The 19,249-nt window shown below is 36.2% G+C and overlaps 1 protein-coding gene across 1 annotated transcript; it reads right to left on the bottom strand.

Moving 5' to 3' along the window:
- Positions 1 to 351: 351 nt before the first annotated feature.
- On the bottom strand, positions 352 to 18,472 carry LOC149534236 (ubiquitin-like modifier-activating enzyme atg7). The gene is made up of 15 exons (XM_089803319.1): positions 18,257 to 18,472; positions 17,690 to 18,057; positions 4,466 to 4,683; positions 4,103 to 4,294; positions 3,945 to 3,999; positions 3,697 to 3,791; positions 3,232 to 3,421; positions 3,023 to 3,131; positions 2,800 to 2,944; positions 2,562 to 2,720; positions 2,268 to 2,456; positions 1,702 to 1,938; positions 1,218 to 1,333; positions 970 to 1,126; positions 352 to 842 (listed from the first exon to the last, which is right to left on the bottom strand). The coding sequence occupies exons 2-15, from the start codon at positions 17,913 to 17,915 to the stop codon at positions 666 to 668; spliced, it is 2,265 nt and encodes a 754-aa protein (XP_089659445.1). The 5' UTR covers positions 17,916 to 18,057; positions 18,257 to 18,472; the 3' UTR covers positions 352 to 665.
- Between the last annotated feature and the right edge of the window lie 777 nt (positions 18,473 to 19,249).

The following is a 19,249-nucleotide window of genomic DNA, read 5'->3' as shown; positions in this document are numbered from 1 at the left end:
TAAATATGAAAAAACACCATGTGCTACCTTTTCCAGAATTTCTTGGTTTGCCAATTTCCATATTGAGAAGTTTCTCACATCAGCCAGTCAAGCTTACTGAGATTTGACAAAATACACCAAAATTACATTAGTCACCCGACAGTTTGATCAAACAAAATGGGCATTGTGCTGAATTAAATAAATGCCCAGATCTAAAAAATTGATTTGCATCCAATTCACATGTTTCTATCCCCTTCCTATGTCATATCACTTACAAAACAAATCACATCCTAAATTTTAGAACACAAAAAGCTCAAAGTACTCCACAAGTCGAATTTGGGACCTTAGTAGAAAATGTCAGTGTATCCCCACTTGCTTGAAAAGCTTGCTGATGTATTGTGTGTATGTTACTTCTGCTGAATGGATATTACAATTTCTTAAACAAATGAAAAATTACACAATGAGATTTACATCAGAATTTAAACATTGTCATCTAGATAAAGTTGAGTGCATTAGAACCCGGGAGATACCCCACAAGTCTTTAGTTTGCAACATTTGTAAAGGATGTTAGCAACTTAGCATATCCCCACTTGTATGAAAGGCTTGGTTATGTATTCCACATACAGTAATTCAGCTGAATAGATGTTACAACTTCTTACACAAACAAATGCACTACACAATGAGATTTACATCACAGTCTGAATATTGTCATCAAAATCTCCATCTGAGTCTTCAAGGTCTAAATTGAAGGAATTCGCCAGGTCCATTAATGTTGTGAGTCCTGTAAGATCTTCCAAATACGAAGGCTGATTTAAGGCCTCTAGTATGAAGTCCATTCCTCTTTTACGATATTCTGACACGACCTGTAAAAACATAAGAATCAGTTCCTGGACAAACAAGTCACAGAAACGACCAGGTAAATAAAATAAAATGTTGCCAAATTAAATATCACATGGCAATCAAATGCATCAAGGCAGCTCAAAGGCTTACCGTCTCAGAGCAAGCTGTGCATCTGTCAAATGCACGTCCTTTAATTATCATTTGTGAAAATTGTGCAATATCACCACGGATTTGATGAGGCAAAATACCAAGAGGCTGCTCAACACTAGAAACATCCAAAGCTGTCTGATCTGCTGGGGCATTAATACTAGCATAAAAAGCATTTAACATCAGAAGAGTCACAAGATGTAGTTACTGTTCATTTTCAGGATTTATTGAAAAACAAATCTAGTTCTTACCCAAGAGGATGATGAATGATGCCCACTGTAAGTTCTACTGCAAGAGACGCGGCAATAGGAGCAAGCCCGGGACGTGTTACAGTACACTGCTGATCCAAAGTAAGGTTCCTAGTTGACTGATCAAGATAAAAAAACAATAAAAACAACAGTTACATCTCACAAAAGCCATCACCTAGCAAAAAGATCTTTCATTCTCTGAATGTTAAAAATCCATATTGATTTTCAGATTTAACTACAGAAATCTTAATGAAAACAGGAGTGTCTAAAATATTAGCATGCTCAACATTCTGAAGACCTGTAAACATAAATTTGACACAATATGACAAATATTAGAAGTTTACGTTTTGATATCAAGCTGCCTTAATTTTCTCTCTTCTAAATGCACAGTTACTCTTCCATCAAGAAATCAAAGTGGGAAATGAAAATGGTTCTGCAATGTGTTTGTGGGAAAACATGCAAAGGTGCAGAGAGAGAGAGAGAGTACATCTACAGGAGCAACAATATCACTGCAATAGTAGCACCCTAATCGTTGTTTCCTTCGTTCTGTCTCCACAAAAATTGACAGGTCCGTCAGTTCTGGAGGTTCATCATGTTCAATCTGCGGAGAGTTGGTCTCATCATCAGAGCAAGAAGGAGAGGAATGGGTACTAGGTAAGGCTATGCCTGCACCGTGTCGCATCACAAGATAGGTATCAAATCCTAGAGCAGCTGTGATTGCCACCTGCAAAGGAAAGTATTCAATCAAAATATGCCATCACTGTGAACTAGTAAACACCAACATGCAGTCTAAAACACAAATATCTCTGGTAGGTCATGATATGCTTATATACTATTAAATACTGTAAAACTTATGTTGCAGAATTTCATAATATTGTCTCACATGATATAATACATTTTCATTCACCTACAAACAATGCCACATATAATGATAATCTGTCAACATTTTATGATAAACTGATCAGAAAGTGTACATGCTCATTGTAAATTAAAAATGACAAAACAGATACATAATATTCAAATCTTAAATATTCTTAAAAATATTTATTGCACCTTATTAGCATCAGCACATAGAAGTGTTGGAAGCCAACGACTTTCTCTTGTATCAGTGAGCAAGAAAACAAAATCATGGCTGGCAATCAGATTCTTCAGATGCAAACAATCTTTAACAATATCTTCTATTTCATCTTGTGCCACTGGATGTCCAGGCATCGGAATGGCCATGGAAATGCCCTCTGCCTCCTGCTCAGTAGAGCAGAACAAAATAATGTAGTGATAAACTCTCACTATCCCTGTAAACTATATAAATTTATAGAGATATCAAACTCCTAAGGGATGAAGAAATACCACGCCAGGAAAAATGCACTTCAAATTCTTTGCTGCTGTTATAGCTTTCAGCTGGCCTCCATTCAGACAGTCATCCAGAGTATATAATGATTGCCGCACAGGATTTGACATGGCCACACGACCATAATCAACTAGTGTGATATGTCTAATGCCCCAAGCCTGAATAGTAATGAATATGCTTTTAGCTTTGAAGATTGACAAACACCAGAATATGGACTCGTGTAGTGAAGGCGCTTACCATAAGATTACGGGCAACCTGACATCCAAGTGTACCTGCTCCAAGAAGAAGACATTTTGTACTCGATAAAAGTAGCAAGTTAAGGGATGGTAGAAGACGCCATCTCATAAGCTTCAAATTTAAATCTGCCGCTGATATAGCTAACCTGCAGAGAGTATGCCACTAAAATAATGGAAATGCTCTTGACATTCCTGCAACAATGAACTCTATAGATCATCCTTACCTCTTTGGATCCAACTGAGATGCAAGACTGATCCGTCTAGGTCCCATCTTGCCTTGGTTGTTCCGCTCCCATCCCACTGCCTTGGGAACACTTTTAGGATCACTCCAGCCTAAACATTTACAAAACATCAACACCTTGACAGGGAATGATAACAAACAGAAATGAAAAATAGTTTTACAAATTTCTTGTAAAAACTCATCTGCCCCCACCTTGTATAAAGGAAACCGAGATATCAACAACAAGAGATTGCTGTAAATCTCCTAACCCTCCTTTTTCCCGATAGCATAGAACCGTAACACTTTCTAGTCCCCACCGAACAGTAGTAAAAGCAATTAAGTTCCGAAGAGGCCATCCTGGATTGCTTAGGAGGTGGCACGGATCATAAAAACCAAAAAGCACCTGTCAGATCACATAACAATGTTCAAGGAATATAATAATATATGTAGATTTTGTGGTTGAAAACTTCAGTCCATTCAAAAGCTCCAATACTTGAATGAATTGGCAAGAGGAATGTTACAATCACTGAATAAAATTTCTGAGCATCCATAAAGTAATCTCATAATATCCAAAGCTAACATCAACGCTGATAAATTGATTGTAAAACCATGACACCTATGTTTCAATAATGTAATAGCGATTCAATTCTAATGAATAGAAACTCTCCATGAACTGACCTTTCCACCTTCTCCTTGACATGTTTCCCATTCTTTTAAAGGCCTTAGTCTAACATCAGCATTAGAAAAAATGTGTACTAAAAAGAAAGGCACGCCTGCATTTTACAATCTTTTTGTTATAGTCAGCACTCAAATAAAAACGAACAAATTAACTGTGAAAGGAAATGTAGAACTCAAAGAATGTCAAACAATCATCCATAAAAAGAACAAACAATGTTACTTTAAGAGCAAATGGGGATTTCAATAACCTGTAGTTAATTCGGATTGGCGCCATTCATTACAAGCAGCTAATAAAGCATTTCTCTTCAAAGAATAAAACCAAAAGGTTAATCTTCTACCAATAACATAATGATAATTTTATCAATGACACGATGAAAAGTTTATCAAAATCTAATAATTTTGTTACCTCTTCAAAGTTAAAAAAATCTGAGGCTTGTTGCAATTTGGAAACTGTTGCAGGAGGCTCGAGAACTAAAGCTGGAAAAGCAAACCAATAATAGAAGTTCCATTTCTTTAAATCTGCAAATGAAATCAGCAAAAATCTACAAAGCAAACTGCTGTTCTCCTCTGCTCTTCCAGAATGTATATCTTCCCAAATCTAAAAACACAAAATATATCATTGTTAATCGCCATATGAGACTTTGATAAATTATTTTGATCCCTCCAGATATATAGTAAAAGCTCATGACTTCACCAAATCATTCATATCCAAAAGAGTGTAAGCTATAAAGTATTCTTCTACTGGCCTAATTAAAGTCGCAGCAGGTACCTTCTCTGCTTCCAAATTCAATAGGGTCTGCCTATCAAGAGCCTTGAAGCTTTCCAGAGTATTTGTATTGTATAGTATTCCTGGAACAGGACAAAGGTTTCTGTTCCCTACAAATTTGACAGAAGCTGATGCTTCCTCGCCATTGTCAGGCAATAATGATTCAGAAAGCAGCTTTAAATAATTTGATACTTGCCCATGAGATGATGGAGCGTAAAAGCCTGTTCCACCAGATTGAAGAATATTACTAATTTGTAATTTGATGATGAGTTCAATTGACTAGAATCATAATGCTTTCTATAAAGGCAATAGATATTAAAATTTGGAGGGTAAGATGTTTTAATCGTCAAGAAAATGAATAGAGTTTATCACAGATGCATTGCACTTTGAGAATAAAATAAAAGCTACCCACAACCATTAAAACAGAGCTTAGTGCAACATTACGAAGAAACTAGACTGAATAGTTTAAAGGGGCAATTTTTCAAGCATCCCTAGTTTAGCAGTTCTCACAACCCAACAAAAATAAGACAACTATGTCATAGAAGCCAAAAGAAACAGCAACTGGCGAAGAACTCTAATTCTATAATGTAGCTATATTTTTTATGCAGGAGCATCTTGGATTCTTGGCAATCTTGTATCAACCAAAAATATGTTTGTTCTTTGGTTTCTTATTTGTTCCTGTTTAGTGTTTCTGGAGTCAATCCTTTAGTTCTTCGTGTTTTGGATTGCAGCAGCTGGGGATTTGTTCTAGACTGAATCTTGGATCTTTTCCTAGGTCCACACGTTGTTTGGTCATGACTCACTCAAGTTATGCCAGATTCTTCTCGGGTTGGTATTGTTCTTGACAGTTTCTCGACTTGTGCATGATTCTCGATTTTGCGATCCTATTTCCCAATTGGTGATGCCAACTGGCATGTATCTCTATGTTCTTAGATCACATATAGATTTGTATCTTGGATCACAACATCTTTCATGGCTTATGTGAAGATTTCTATGTAATTTGGATCCTGTCCTATACTTGTAATACATTTTCCTGTTCTCGGAGAATGTAATTCTTTTTGGGCTGACCTGCAAGTTGTGAAGTCTTTACTAGGCATTGCAATGGATATCTCTAGCAGTTAGTAAGTTGAGAGAGCGATAATCAAAAGTTGCATAGTTTTTAGGTCTTCACTGAGGGTTTCTTAATATTTGGGCCTGTTTGCCTGCCATGTATGACTGCAAGTTTGCAGACTGATTGTAATTGATTTCCAAATAATTAAAGGTTATGTTGCTTGGTTCTCTCAATTTCCTTGTTGCTTATGTTGTGTAACTCTAGTTTCACGCTTGGACATATCTCTTTGAGGTCTCTCTGACCATGATTACACCAAGTGGAATTAGAGCAAGGTTTGTTTCTTGCTAAGGTTGAATTGTTGTTTGAGAAGTTGTAAAGCCCTAGTTGATTTGTTGTAGGGTGGCAGAGTTGAGTTCTGACCCATTATTATAGAGGACTTGTGCAAAGATGATTCATGGAAGGAAAAAAGTAGATCCATCCGTGATGGACATGTTGAAACAGGTTGCAGCAAGACTTGAAGCTGCGAGGCTGCCCAAAGAAGAGGTAGATATTTTGAAGATGTGAGCGAAGATGAAGCTGAGGAAGTGGTTACCAAAGGCGAAGAACTTGTCATTAAAGAGGGTGATAAGAGATTTCTTAGAGCCCTAACTAAAGTGAATGCAAAACCTCAATTCAATCCACCTGATTGTGATGGCAAGTTAGAATCAAATGAATCGCATGATTGGATCATTGAGATGGAGAAGAATGGAAGTATGAAAGAACCAATGCAAACAAGAAGGTAAAATATATCAGTACCAAGTTAAAAGGACATGCATCTTTATATAGAGAACATTTACAGATGGATAGACAAAGAAGAGGGAAGGAGAAAATTAAGACATTGGATCGGATGTGAATTTGTTAAAGATGCAAAACCTAAAGCATAAAGAGTCTACTTTGAATGAGTATATTGAAGAATTCTACAAGTTGGACATTAGATCTGGACATACTAATGATGATGATGATGTATAAAGGGTTGCAACATACCTGAATAGTTTGAGGACATCTATTCAAGATGAGATTAGTTTGGTTAAAATGCGAAGTATTGAAGAAGCTTACCAATTTTCCCTAAAAGCAGAAGAGAAGTTGAACAAAAGACAAGAACACAGACAGAAAGGAAGACGTGGCAGAATTCAAAGAGGTGGATCATTTACTGGAGGAGGTAGACCTTATCCAGACAAAGGCAAAACAAAATACAAGGAGGAAAGTTAATAGAGATGGAATGGAAGAAGTTACCCTAGAGGGAATGGATTGGGTAGTTAGAGAAAGGATGAGAATAAGTTATTTAAAGTAACATGTTTCAAATGTGGAGGAGGCCACTGAGCTTTCTAATGTAACGAAGGAAGTTCAAGTAAGAGGATTTTAGAAATGCATATGGAGAAGAAGAGTCAACTGAATTTATGAACTAACCACAGGATGGAGACGCCCTAGTGATCAAAAGAGTTCTATGTCATGAAGATGTCGATCAGGAACCACTGATGAGAAAGAGTTTGTTCAAGACAAGATGCAAAGTTGAAGGAAAGTGTTGCAAAGTAATCATAGACAGCAGAAGTTCAGATAATCTAGCCTCGGAAGAATTAGTAAACAAGTTGTAGTTGCCAAGGTTGAAGCATCTAAAACTCTTCAGATTGCATGGGTTAAGGATGATCCTAAGGTTCTGGCATGTAAACAATGTATTGTGAAATTGAAAATTGGATCTTATCATAATGAAGTTCTTTGTGATATTATGTTGATGGATGTATGCCATATCTAGTTGGGTAGGCCATGGCAATATGATAGACAAACATTGCATGATGGTAGAAATAATAGGTATACCATATTGGCAAATGGAATGAGACAAGTATTGTTACCTTTGGTAGAGAGTCCTAAGAGTGAGATTTGTTTTTCAGTCAGAGTTTGTTTGGTTGAAGACATAAAATTACTGGATGATTTGAAACGGGAGAGTATGGTATATGCTTTGATTCCTAAGAAACCTAATTTACGAGGCAGTAAAAGAGCAACCACCAAAAATAAGCAAATTGTTGACTAGATTTGGAGATGTCATATCTGATACCACTAGTAAGGAATATAAGTCATTGTATGGATCTGATTCTTGGAGCAAGTTTACAAAATAAAGCACTAAACCATATGACACCTGCAGAGATTGAAGAATTAAATAGGCAAGTGCATGAATTGTTGTAAAAAGGTTCTATCAGAGAGACTTTGAGACCTTGTGCAGTACCCGCTGTATTAGCACCTAAGAAGAATGGAGAATAGAGGATGTGTACTGATTCCAGAGCAAGAAACAAGATAATAATAAAGTATAGATTTTTTTTACCAAGAATGGATGATATTATGAATTGTTTGAGTGGATTTAAGTATTCAGCAAGATTGATTTAAAGAGTGGATATCATCAGATCAAAAACAAAAGGTGATGAATGGAAGACAGCATTTGAGACAAATGAAGGTTTGTATGAGTGGTTGGTAATGCCTTTTGGTTTGACCAATGTACCTAGTAATTTCATGAAGTTAATGAATAAGGTACTGATCTTAGGAAAATTTGTCATTCTATATCTAGATGATATTCTGATTTTTAGTAAGATGAAAGAGGGTCATTATTGCATTTGAGACAAGTGTTGCAGAGATTGAGAGAGGGGATGTTGTCGACCGATATCAAGAAGTGTACTTTCATGGAGGAGATAGTGTATCTTGGATTTGATGTTTCAGTTGTTGGTTTGAACATGGATCCTGAGACAATAAAAGCAATTGTTGAATGGCCTACATCAATGAGTGTTAGAGAAGTTGGATCATTTCATGGATTAGCTAGCTTCTGTAAGAAGTTTTTCAGGAATTTCAGCTTGGCCTATAGTTTGATGACAGAAACCACGAGAGGTGATAAGAAGGAATTCAAATGGACAAGTGGAGTACAAAGGAGTTTTGAATTGTTCAAATAGAAAGTGACAGAGTAACCAGTATTAGCTTTACCTAATTTCACCAAGGTATTTCAAGTAGACTATGATGCGAGTGGAAATGCAATTGGACTTGTTTTAAGTGAAGAGGGTAAACTTGTAGCTTATTTCAGTGAGAAGTTAAATGATGCAAAGAAAAGATATTTGGATTATGATTAGGATTTGTATGCCATAGTTCAAGTTTTGAAGAAGTAAAGACATTACTTGTTGCCTAAGGAATTAGTATTGTAAATTGATCACAAGGCATCGCAATACCTGATTAGTTGAGGTAAGTTAAATCAGAGGCATATAAGATGGGTTGAGTTGTTGCAGAGTTATACTGTTGTGTTGAAACATAGGGGTGGACAGTTGAATAAGGTAGCTGATGCATTGAGTAGAAGAAGGAACTTATTGACAGAAATCAGAATGGAAGTGCTTGGATTTGATACTTTAAAGAGACTTTATATGAGGATGAAATTGATTTTGTAGAACCATGGACAGCTTGTAAAGAACCTGTTGTAACTGACCGGAGCAGATTGTTAGATTATTTTATTCAAAATGAAATGTTGTTTATGGGAATTTAGTTATGCATACCTAGGAGCTCAATGGGGGAGAATCTGACAAGGAGAAACATTGTGGAGGATTGGTTGGACACTTAAGTGTTGACTAGACAGTGAGTTTAGTGAGTGAAAGGTATTATTGGCCTCAAATTTACAAGGATGTTAGTATTCTTGTTCAGAACTGTAGAATTGTCAAGTTGCTAAGAGTAGTAGTCAGAAGGTTGGATTATATACACCTTTACATATACCTTGCAGCCCATGGGAAGATACTAGAATGGATTTTGTATTGGGATTGCCTAAAACAGAGACAGGTAATGATTCTATAATTGTGGTAGTGGTTAGGTTTTCCAAGATGTCACATTTCATACCTCGTAAGATGACTACAGATGTAATACATGTAGCTGACTTGTTTTTCAGGGAAGTTGTGAGGTTACATGAGTTACCAAGAAGTATTGTTTCAGATAGGGATAGTAAATTTGTTGGTTATTTCTAGAGGAAACTTTGGAGGAAGATGAATACTGATTTGTAGTTAGTTCTACTTCTCATCCACAAAATGATGGACAAACTGGGGTTGTAAATCAGAGTTTAGGGAACTAATTAATGTGTTTGGTTGGAGATAAGCCTAGTAACTGGGATTTGGTTTTAGCACAAGCAGAGTTTGCATATAGTAACTCAATGAACAGGAGTGTCAGAATGATACCATTTGAGATTGTTACAGGCGTGAATCCTAAGGGAGTATCAATTGAGGAATATTAGTCACGAGGTTAAGAGAAGTACTAAAGGAGAGGAATTTGCAAAGCCGATGAGGTCATTACATGAGGAGGTTAGACAACATTTGGAAAGGATGAATCAGAAGTATACGGAGAAGGCCGATAGAAAAAGGGGACATAACAGTTATCATGTGGTGGATAAAATTATAGTTTATTTGAAGAAGGGGAGGTTTCCTTGTTGGTACTTACAGTAAGTTGAGGATAAGGAAGTTTGGACCTTGGATCTTGAGAAAATTTGATTCAGGGAATGCTTATGAAGTGAAGTTACCAAAGGATGTCAATATATCACCTATCTTTAATGTTGCAGATTTGTATGAGTATCATGAGTCTGATTTGAGTTCATAGGACAATTCAAATGTGAAGCAATAGTATCCTAAGAAGCAATTGGAGGAAATGTCAAAGATTTTGTATCGCAGAGTCGGTAGAAGTACAAGGGGTAAACAGTATTGAAGGGGAAAGACAAACCAATTGAAGATTCTTCATGGATTTCTCAGGCTGAGCTGAATCGTCTTGATTCTTCTCTAACAACAAAGTGAGAGACTCACTTTTCAATAACCCCAGGTGTTTGATGCAAGACCATCTAGGGTTCTTGGCAATCTTGCATCAACCAAAAATACGCTCTTTGGTTTCTTGTGTGTTCATGTTTATTATTTCTCAAGTCGATCCTTAGTTCTCCGTGCTTTGGATTGCGCAACTAAGGATTGTTCTAGACAAGTCTTGGATGTTTTCCCAGGTTTGCACATTGTTTTGTCACAACTTGCTTGAGTTATGTCAGATTCTTCTCGGGCTGGTATTGCTCTTGACAGTTTTCTCAACTTGTGTGTGATTCATGATCTTGCGATCCTATTTCCTGATCAGTGATGCCAGTTGGCACATATGTCTATGTTCTTGGATCACATGTACACCTATATCTTGGATCACAACAATTTTCATGGCTTATGCGAAAATTTCTATGTAATTTGGGTCCTACCATATATTTGTAATATGTTCTCCTGTTCTTGGAGAATGTAATCCTTTCTCAGCCAACCTGCAAGTTGAGAAGTCTTTATTAAGCATTTTAATGGATATCTATAGCAGTTAGTAAGTTGCGACAGTGATTATCAAAAGGCATAGGTTGTAGAAGGTCTTGACTGAAGGTTTCTTAATGTAATCAAGCTTGTTTGCCTGGCATGTGCAGCTACAAGTTTGCAGATCGATTGTAATTGATTTCCAAATAATTAAACGTTGACTTTGCTTGGTTCTCTAAATTTCCTTGTTGCTTCTGTTGTTCAACTCTAGTTGCACGCTTGCACAGATCTCTTTGAGGTCTCTCTGCCCGTGACTGCACCAGTTTTGACAAGTCCAGTTTTCAAGGTGATAGGAAAATGGAAATTCTAAAGAGAACTCTTTATAAGGCATTTTAATGGATATCTCTAGCAGTTAGTAAGTTGAGACAGTGATAATCAAAAGTTGCATAGGTTGTAGAAGGTCTTGACTGAAGGTTTCTTAATGTAATCAAGCTTGTTTGCCTGGCATGAACGACTAAAAGTGTGCAGATCAATTGTAATTGATTTCCAAATAATTGAAAGTCGATCTTGCTTGGTTCTCTAAATTTCCTTGTTGCTTCTGTTGTGCAACTCTAGTTGTACACTTCCACAGATCTCTTTGAGGTCTCTCTGACCATAACTGCACCAGTTTTGCAGAGTCCAGTTTTCAAGGTGACAGGAAATGGAAATGCTAAAGAGGGAGTTGTTGAGAAACCCCAAAGTTCTACCAATGATATTAATTATTCTAACATCAACACTGACAAGGACTCAGGAGTATAGGCATGTCCCAGTAGAAAATAGTAATGGAGTCGCAGAACTGTGATCACCAGTTATCAACAAGAGAGGTGGCAAACATTGCTAAGGTTCTCAAAGGAGGAGCTGGAACACTTTTCTATCCTTGAAGTAAAGGGGGCAATTTTTCCTTGTTGTAACATGTGCTACATGCAACATTATATTAGGGTTGGGATTGTCATCATTCCATCCCTCAGTACATTCTCATTGACAATCTTTTTAATACTTTTAAGGCAGTTCTTTTCACAAGTGTGGTGTTTAAAGCTGCTTCGAAGCATGGAGTCATCATTTACCCTTACCTGTGAGAACCAACAGCACCCTTTTCATGGGAAGGCCAAGAAACAGTACTTGGACCAAATGTTTGAATTTAGACATGAACTTCTCACCGAAGTTGTTGAGCTTTTACTGGGTGAGATGTTTTTCAAGGTTAAGAATAGACAATGAAGAAATACAGATGTTTTTTCAACGATAATGGCTTGGGGTCTTCAGCTGGGTGAGCCAAAAACTAGGGTTAGGTATGTTGTGGAGCAGCTTGTGTCAGCCAATCTGAGACTTGGAATGGAGGAAATTCTGCACATCTCCTTTCCAAAATGGGGTCTGTGGTTGAGGGATCAAGATACTAGAACTGCAAAAAATTGAAGGGACCCAATTAACACCATTTGTCTGGTGGTTTATTAGCAACAAAGCCATTAAAGATTTAAGCAAGCTCGATTGGTATGGTGTCTCCTTAAGATTTTGATTATGGAACACTTTCTAGATGAAGATGTTAAAGCAATGAAGACTCAAGTGCATTGGTGTCTGGAGGATGAAGCAGATTTGGTGCTAAGTTTATAGAAACAGGCACAAGACCCACAAACACACAGGGAGGATGAGTCATGGCTGGAACGGAAGGTTAATGCAATCATTGGTGAAAGAATTTGTGGGTTTGTGATGCAGCAAGAATCCGAGGGTACTGCTATTGGAGGTAAACTAGATCCTTGCAAATAACCACACAACAGAAACACAACAACAATGCAAGATCACATACCATATCACAATACTTTATTCATAGATATAACTGTTTACATGCAATATGCCCGGTTGTAAGGCCTTCCGGCTTAGGGCCAAATACAACAGCAATTACAAAACAGTTCTGCAAGATCCAACTTACAATCCTAATCACAGCTAGTCCAGATCCACACTCTAGTAGAAACCTCCAAGGAAATCTTAACTTGTGCTCACAAGCCCGCTAAGCAATCTCCTAGTTTTCAAGCCGCAACTACTAGCTCTTCAAATTTCACATCCTCTTCTCCAAGATGGATGATTACGTAATCCCTAAAGACTTCACAAGACCCCCTTACTTATACCCAACTAAGCCACAAGTCGGCCCAATTCATTACAAATTAAATTAAATCCTTTACATTAAATATATTTGAGCCACAAGTTGGCTACAACACAAATTAAAAACCCAAAGTTGGCTCACAGACAACTCGACACCTACAGGAACCAAGACCACACCGAGCATCAGGAAAACCAAGTCCAGCATCAACCAAACCACAAGCATTGTCGAGCACTACAGTGAATGCCGAGCAATCTGAATCTGCCGAGCATTCAGCAACCGAGCCCCTTCAATGACCGAGCTCCTCGGCCACAACTACACCCTTCAACGACCGAGCACCACTGTTTGGTGACCGAGTCCACAACACACGACCAAAATTCCTCCAACATGCAGGATTGCTAAAAACCCTAGGATGCTTCTGCATCAATTTCTTCCTTGGGCCCTAAAAAATGGGTTGTGAAAGCAAGATGTGCTCTTATATTTTCCTTTTGAGTGTGCAATGTGAAATTTAGTGTTTTTATGTGGTTTTGATGAGGGGAATTTAAAGAAAAGAGCCAAACTCTAGGTTGTTATTGTATGGGATGTGGTGGTGCCCTCTGTTTTTTGTTCCTGAGGGCAGTAGTTATGATACTATGGTATTTTGGGGTGGAGGGGCATTTACAGTCGAAAAGAAAATAAGTTTATTAGAGAAGCGAACCCCTGGTTTTTTAGAATGTGGATCAAGTAATTTGCAATGTGGTAAGACAAAACTATAGAGACAGTTCAAGTATCGAATTGTTTGATGACACCCAATGGCCTGAGACTGAAATGTATGTAAACTGAAAAGGTGATGGCAAGGGTGACCGAATAACAGTAATTTTGGTCTGAAGAATGTTGGCAAAGCTATTTTATCCAACAGGGCATGGGGAAATTGATGTTGGGAGGTTAATGTTGTATCGGTCCTCATAGATGTACAATCGTGTCAACATTTTGGAATGTTTTGGTTGGATCTAAAAATGATTGTAATAAAATAAAAAATGTAGATCCTCGTGAAAGTTAATCCGAGGTGGCATCATGTAAAGTTCTTTTATGTCATTAATTAAAACAAAATCTTATTACCAAGAAAAAAAAAAGGAATTACTCATCGTGATGCCAAGCCTTTTCTTAGAACCACTAAACAGATACAAAGTGAGGTGAATATCCTACTTTCAACCACAAAAGCAAAAAAATTGCAAATGGATGTTATTTTTTTAAGATCATTTCTGCAAATGTAGTAACATTGCCAATGTGATTGATGATTTCCAAATGCAGATTTGGATCTCATATAAATATGAGAAGAAGGAACATGTTCCTATAGTTAATCATCTTTAATTAACTATAACACACCTTTAAGCATATATGTAATATTAATATATTAACCATATATGTAATATATATATATGTAGTAACATTGCCAATGTGATTGATGATTTCCAAATGCAGATTTGGATCTCATTTAAATATGAGAAGAGGGAACATGTCTCTTTCCTATAGTTAATCATCTTTAATTAACTATAACACACCTTTAAGCATATATGTAATATTAATATATTAACCATATATGTAATATATATATATATATATATATATATATATATATATATATATATATATATATAAAATTCTTATCAATTATATAAGACATAATACAATGTTTATATGAATCATGAATACATATATATATAATTCTTATCAATTATATAAGACATAATACAATGTTTATATGAATCGTGAATACAAATACTCAATGTATATATCACTTCGACTGATGCTATACTTCAACATTCCCTCTTAGCAAGGGAGAAGTGACAAAAATGTTTTATGAGATATTAGTATCAAGGATATCTATACACAACATATTATCTAACTTTAACACTCTAAAACAGTGACTTGTCAAATAACTACAATCACAATGTTATGAACACTATCATAACATATATTATGATCTCTAATGGTCTGAAACAATATCTAGAGTAATCATAATGCTTTCGTTATCAATGACTTCCGACATATCCGAAACAAAAACTGTCATAATAATAGGCCTATCATTTGCAAGATCGTCATCTTACAAAGATTACCTTCTGTCTGTTCGTTATCATGGTGTCCAACAAAATCCGACCCAAAGAACCATGATAACAAGTCTACCATTTATAAGATCATCATCTTATAATGGTTATCTTTTGTTTATATATGTCAATGAAAGATCGTCACCTTTCATTACATATCATATGTGAAATAGTAACCACCATGAACCCAGTCAGAGGGTGGTACAAAGGGTTTTCACCTAATACTTCTCTCTCATGGAGGAGAGTGCATTATAAAGAATTTCTCTTAGAACTTCTCCTCAAAGAGAAGATAGCATCCACAAAAGATTGTATCTCAAAATTTCTCCCTCTGAACATCGATACTAGGAAGTCAGGTCCTCTAGTTACTTCTTCAAAAACTCTCTTTACTCAAGGATGCATGTCGAACTAACCACTCCCTCATGATATACGTAGGAGTAGGCCCATAAACATCATGCAATCACCCACATGTTTTTTATCACCTTGTACAACAAATTGTCTTGACCTTCTTTTGGAGGACATAGGGAAGCTTGATTGGATGACATCAATTGTAGATGATGCAAGGAGCAGCAAAAAATTTATCTACAATCACCATTGGGTTCTCATTTGACAAGAGATCACACCCAAGGGAAAGAGTTCATAGGATCGATTATCACAAGGTTTTCAACAAATTTCTTAACATTCCAAAGCATTATTGATTCATTAACAGCTTTAATGCAAATGTTTATGAGTCATGCACAGTTAACTAATTCAAAGAAGCCTAGTATTTGACAAACTTTTTACACAGAGTTGCAACAATTGTGAAGGTGACTTAAAAGGGTTTGAATTTGAATTTGAATTAAATCTTATCTTTTAAGTCTTTCATTATCTTTTTGTATTTTTAGATTATAGGTATCAAAGGCCTTGATTAGAGTTCTTCATCAACTAGATTGGAATCAAAACCCAAAGGGATTTATTAAAAGGCCACATATAGGACAAAATAGTCTATTAAAAATCATTTTGTCAGGGACCACCTCAAATTTAATCCCCTAAAATTAAAAAAACTACTAATAGGAGGTGGAACTCCACCAACACATTCATGTTGTAGGGTACTTCTTCAGCTTCATTGTTAATGAATTGCAAAATTACAAGAAAGTAAGGGCTAGGCTCTTTTTCTCAAAGCTAAGCCACACGAGGAAAAACCACTCAAACACTAGGCATAAACTTTGAAGTCTTTCACATGAATCTTACAAGCAACAAGTTTCAAATTTACAAGTGCGAAAATATTGATAATTTGATAAAAATATGTTGAATTTTCCTTCTACCACTTCAATATTTTATTTTGTAGCATCTTGATAGATAAGTTGGGGTGGAAATACTCCAAATCTCCAAATATTTTCCCTCTACATCTTATTGTAACTTTGTAGTGCATCGAGCTACACGTGCAATTAGAGCTATTTTGAGGCCATCCACAAAAAGAAGAGCAACAAATAGTTCAAAACGTCTCAATGACATTATCTCTATGCAATACCATATTTGGTTGCACACAAAGCATTAGATGAACCAATAGATTTGAATGAGATAGATAATTGTAGCTATTGGATAGGGTGAGATGAACAATCTCACTTGTCACCAAGGATGAGACCCTTGATTTGGAGAAGCGGGTATTTGAGGTGGGTGTAACTGAAGATCTAGGATTGGATGACATCAATGAGGTTGATGAGTCATTGTCATTAGCATCTACATCCAAGATGGAGATCAAGCCACAACCTATCATGCTGAGTGAAGCAAAAAAGCCACATCAAACTCCAAGGAATAGAGCCTCTAGTTCTACCTATCCTATAGTTTTTAGTAGATCAAGGAAGAGGAAGATGTAAAATGATGTATATACTTTTAGTTCTACAAATACAATTTACAATTTTCATTTTAGTTTCAATCTATCAATCATCAACATTCCACATGAGAATATCTTTTTGCATTAATGTGCATTTAAATCAATGAAAGTCAACAAAAAATATTTTTGTACTCATCGATGGGCTCATTGGATACATCTATCTGAATTTTCCTAAAAAGAGAGTGATATGTATGACTTCAAAAATCATTATAAAATCTGAACATAATTTGGAGTTGGAATTAAGTAATTCATCAGCACGCCACATTGGGGACCCAGATTCAAATCAATAGAAATTTGATAATGTACTGCGATGGGAAAAAATAATGGCATGCACCAACAGACCAGGCTGATAAAATGCCCTCCTCCTGGCAACTAATTAAAGAATTACCCAAATGAAAAACTATCTCTCAGTCATTACAACTATTTCCAAGGTAAGCCCAACAAGGAATTTAAACAAATCAGCATAGCGAAGAAGAAAACTCCGCAACGGCAGCTTGCCAGAGTTTACCCAAACTCGGCAACTGAGTCCAAAGTTAAAATAAGAATTAATCAAACAAAAACACTAGATACCAAGTAGAAGGGTTCCCAACTGGGGGAAGTCTACAAAATTTACAAACTAAAACTAATTTTTGAAAAACATTGCATCTGAACTGTTATATTATTGCGTGCTGCAAATTGTGTATTGCCAAACATATATTTTTTCGGTAGCTAGCTAGTATCTGAGCTGTTACAACCCTTCCTAATTACACATTTTTTTAATTTAGCGAATAACTTGAGCTGAACGTTTTTTATACCTGTGATTTCAATTGGGTGTTGAGAAATGCCGAGTTCCTCAAGCTTTAGGTCGGCTAACTTTCTCCAGAAACCCTCTTCCACGGTGCTCTGCCACGGTGCAAACTGCAATACTGAATTAGGATTTAAGTTATTTTCACCTCCCTCGCTAGCAATTGTTGGAAAAGGTCCTCCGCTATCTGCAGCTATTACAACTTCTGTAGCACCTTCGCCAATCTCATTCGCCATTTTTTCAAAAACAATATTCCCCTCCCTCACTTTTTGGAGCGGAAGCTGATAAGTAAACGAGAGGGGCGATTAAATGCCTTCCTTCCTCCTATATCATAATGTATTTTCAACTTCTCCACGGCCTATTTTGGTAAGGCCCTTGCTTTAATTTGTGGCGCCAAACCAAAAAAAATGTGAAACATTAATAATAAGACTCAAGGTTCGAAGCAAATATAATGGTTGTGACGACAAAAAAATACAGGAATATCCGTAAATTTATGTATTGAAAGAGAAAACACATCTGACCCTAATTACAGAAATTTCTATACAAATATAATGCGTGAAATGAAATTTGAATGTACCAAATTTGTTACGCTTAGACTTTAGCATGTTTGATACTCAAAGCTGTATAGTTTACGACTACAGGAGATTCCGCCGAATGTGACATTGCTTTGAAAGGTTTGTGTTCCATGAAAAGGAAAAAGCTGTGCGGTCTCTGAGTCGAAGAGATGCTGGCAAAGGAAAGATTTCCGTGCAAGAAATGATAAATATATGAACACCAAGAGTCCTCCTATATTTTTTATTAGGAATTAAATCAAATAATTGCAGCCCCCAAGAATCATGGGTGTTCGTTTTTTCAATTGGGACCGAAATAAAGGCGGGCCCGTATGGGAGTTTAAACTTATATTGTCGAGGAAGATGTAATTTTGAAAGGATAAAAAAGTTTTTTTTTTTTAAATAGGAGTTTTTTTTTGGGTTTCAATATTTTGGGGGTTAGAAATTGTTCACTCAAAAGTTCTTTTTCATTTGTCAAACATTTAATCTTATGTTTCCATTTAAGTGTAACTAGTAGTTATGTTCTTGTGGATGATAACAAATAGTGAATAGAATCTATATTTTTTTAAGGGTTGTGTATAACTAGCATTTACATTCAAAGAAGATACAATTGTTAAGTCGATAGTAAATTGGTCGTATTAATGAAAATAATAATTAAAATTAATCAAATCAAGATTATAGTCATAATAAGATTTACAAATAGAAATAGAGCTTTAATTACATCCAAACTCTACTATGACACACATTATTTCTAGCCATAATAATAACCCTAACCTAATGAGTTACAACCACTCATTTTTTAGTATCAAATTTTTAGTAGAAAACCTCTTCCTCCTCCACCTCCCTTCTCCTTCTGTCTTCTCCATCTCCTTCTTCCTCCTTTTTGTTCTTTCTTTTCCTTCTTCTCCTTCTCCCCTTTTACTCCTCCTCTTCCTCATCCTCCTCCTTCTTCATGGTATTCTTAGTTTCCTTCTGTCTCATTTTTTCCTTCTTCCTCTTAGTGGCCTCCTTCTTCATCT

This window comes from Cupressus sempervirens, chromosome 10 (assembly GCF_028749045.1).
Source record: "Cupressus sempervirens isolate cs-2001-9-10 chromosome 10, ASM2874904v1, whole genome shotgun sequence".
Taxonomy (NCBI): domain Eukaryota; kingdom Viridiplantae; phylum Streptophyta; class Pinopsida; order Cupressales; family Cupressaceae; genus Cupressus; species Cupressus sempervirens.
The sequence above is the reverse complement of the archived record's forward strand: the minus strand, read 5'-3'. Positions and strand labels throughout refer to the sequence as shown.

What these genes read in the sequence shown, in the direction of transcription:
- LOC149534236 (XM_089803319.1), bottom strand. Translation starts at nt 17,915, where the DNA reads ATGGCGAATGAGATTGGCGAAGGTGCTACAGAAGTTGTAATAGCTGCA. An exon ending in CCAATCCGAATTAACTACAG is followed by an intron (nt 3,792 to 3,944) that starts GTTATTGAAATC and finishes TGTAAAATGCAG; the next exon opens with GCGTGCCTTTCTTTTTAGTA. An exon ending in ATCATTCATCATCCTCTTGG is followed by an intron (nt 1,127 to 1,217) that starts GTAAGAACTAGA and finishes TTTTTATGCTAG; the next exon opens with TATTAATGCCCCAGCAGATC.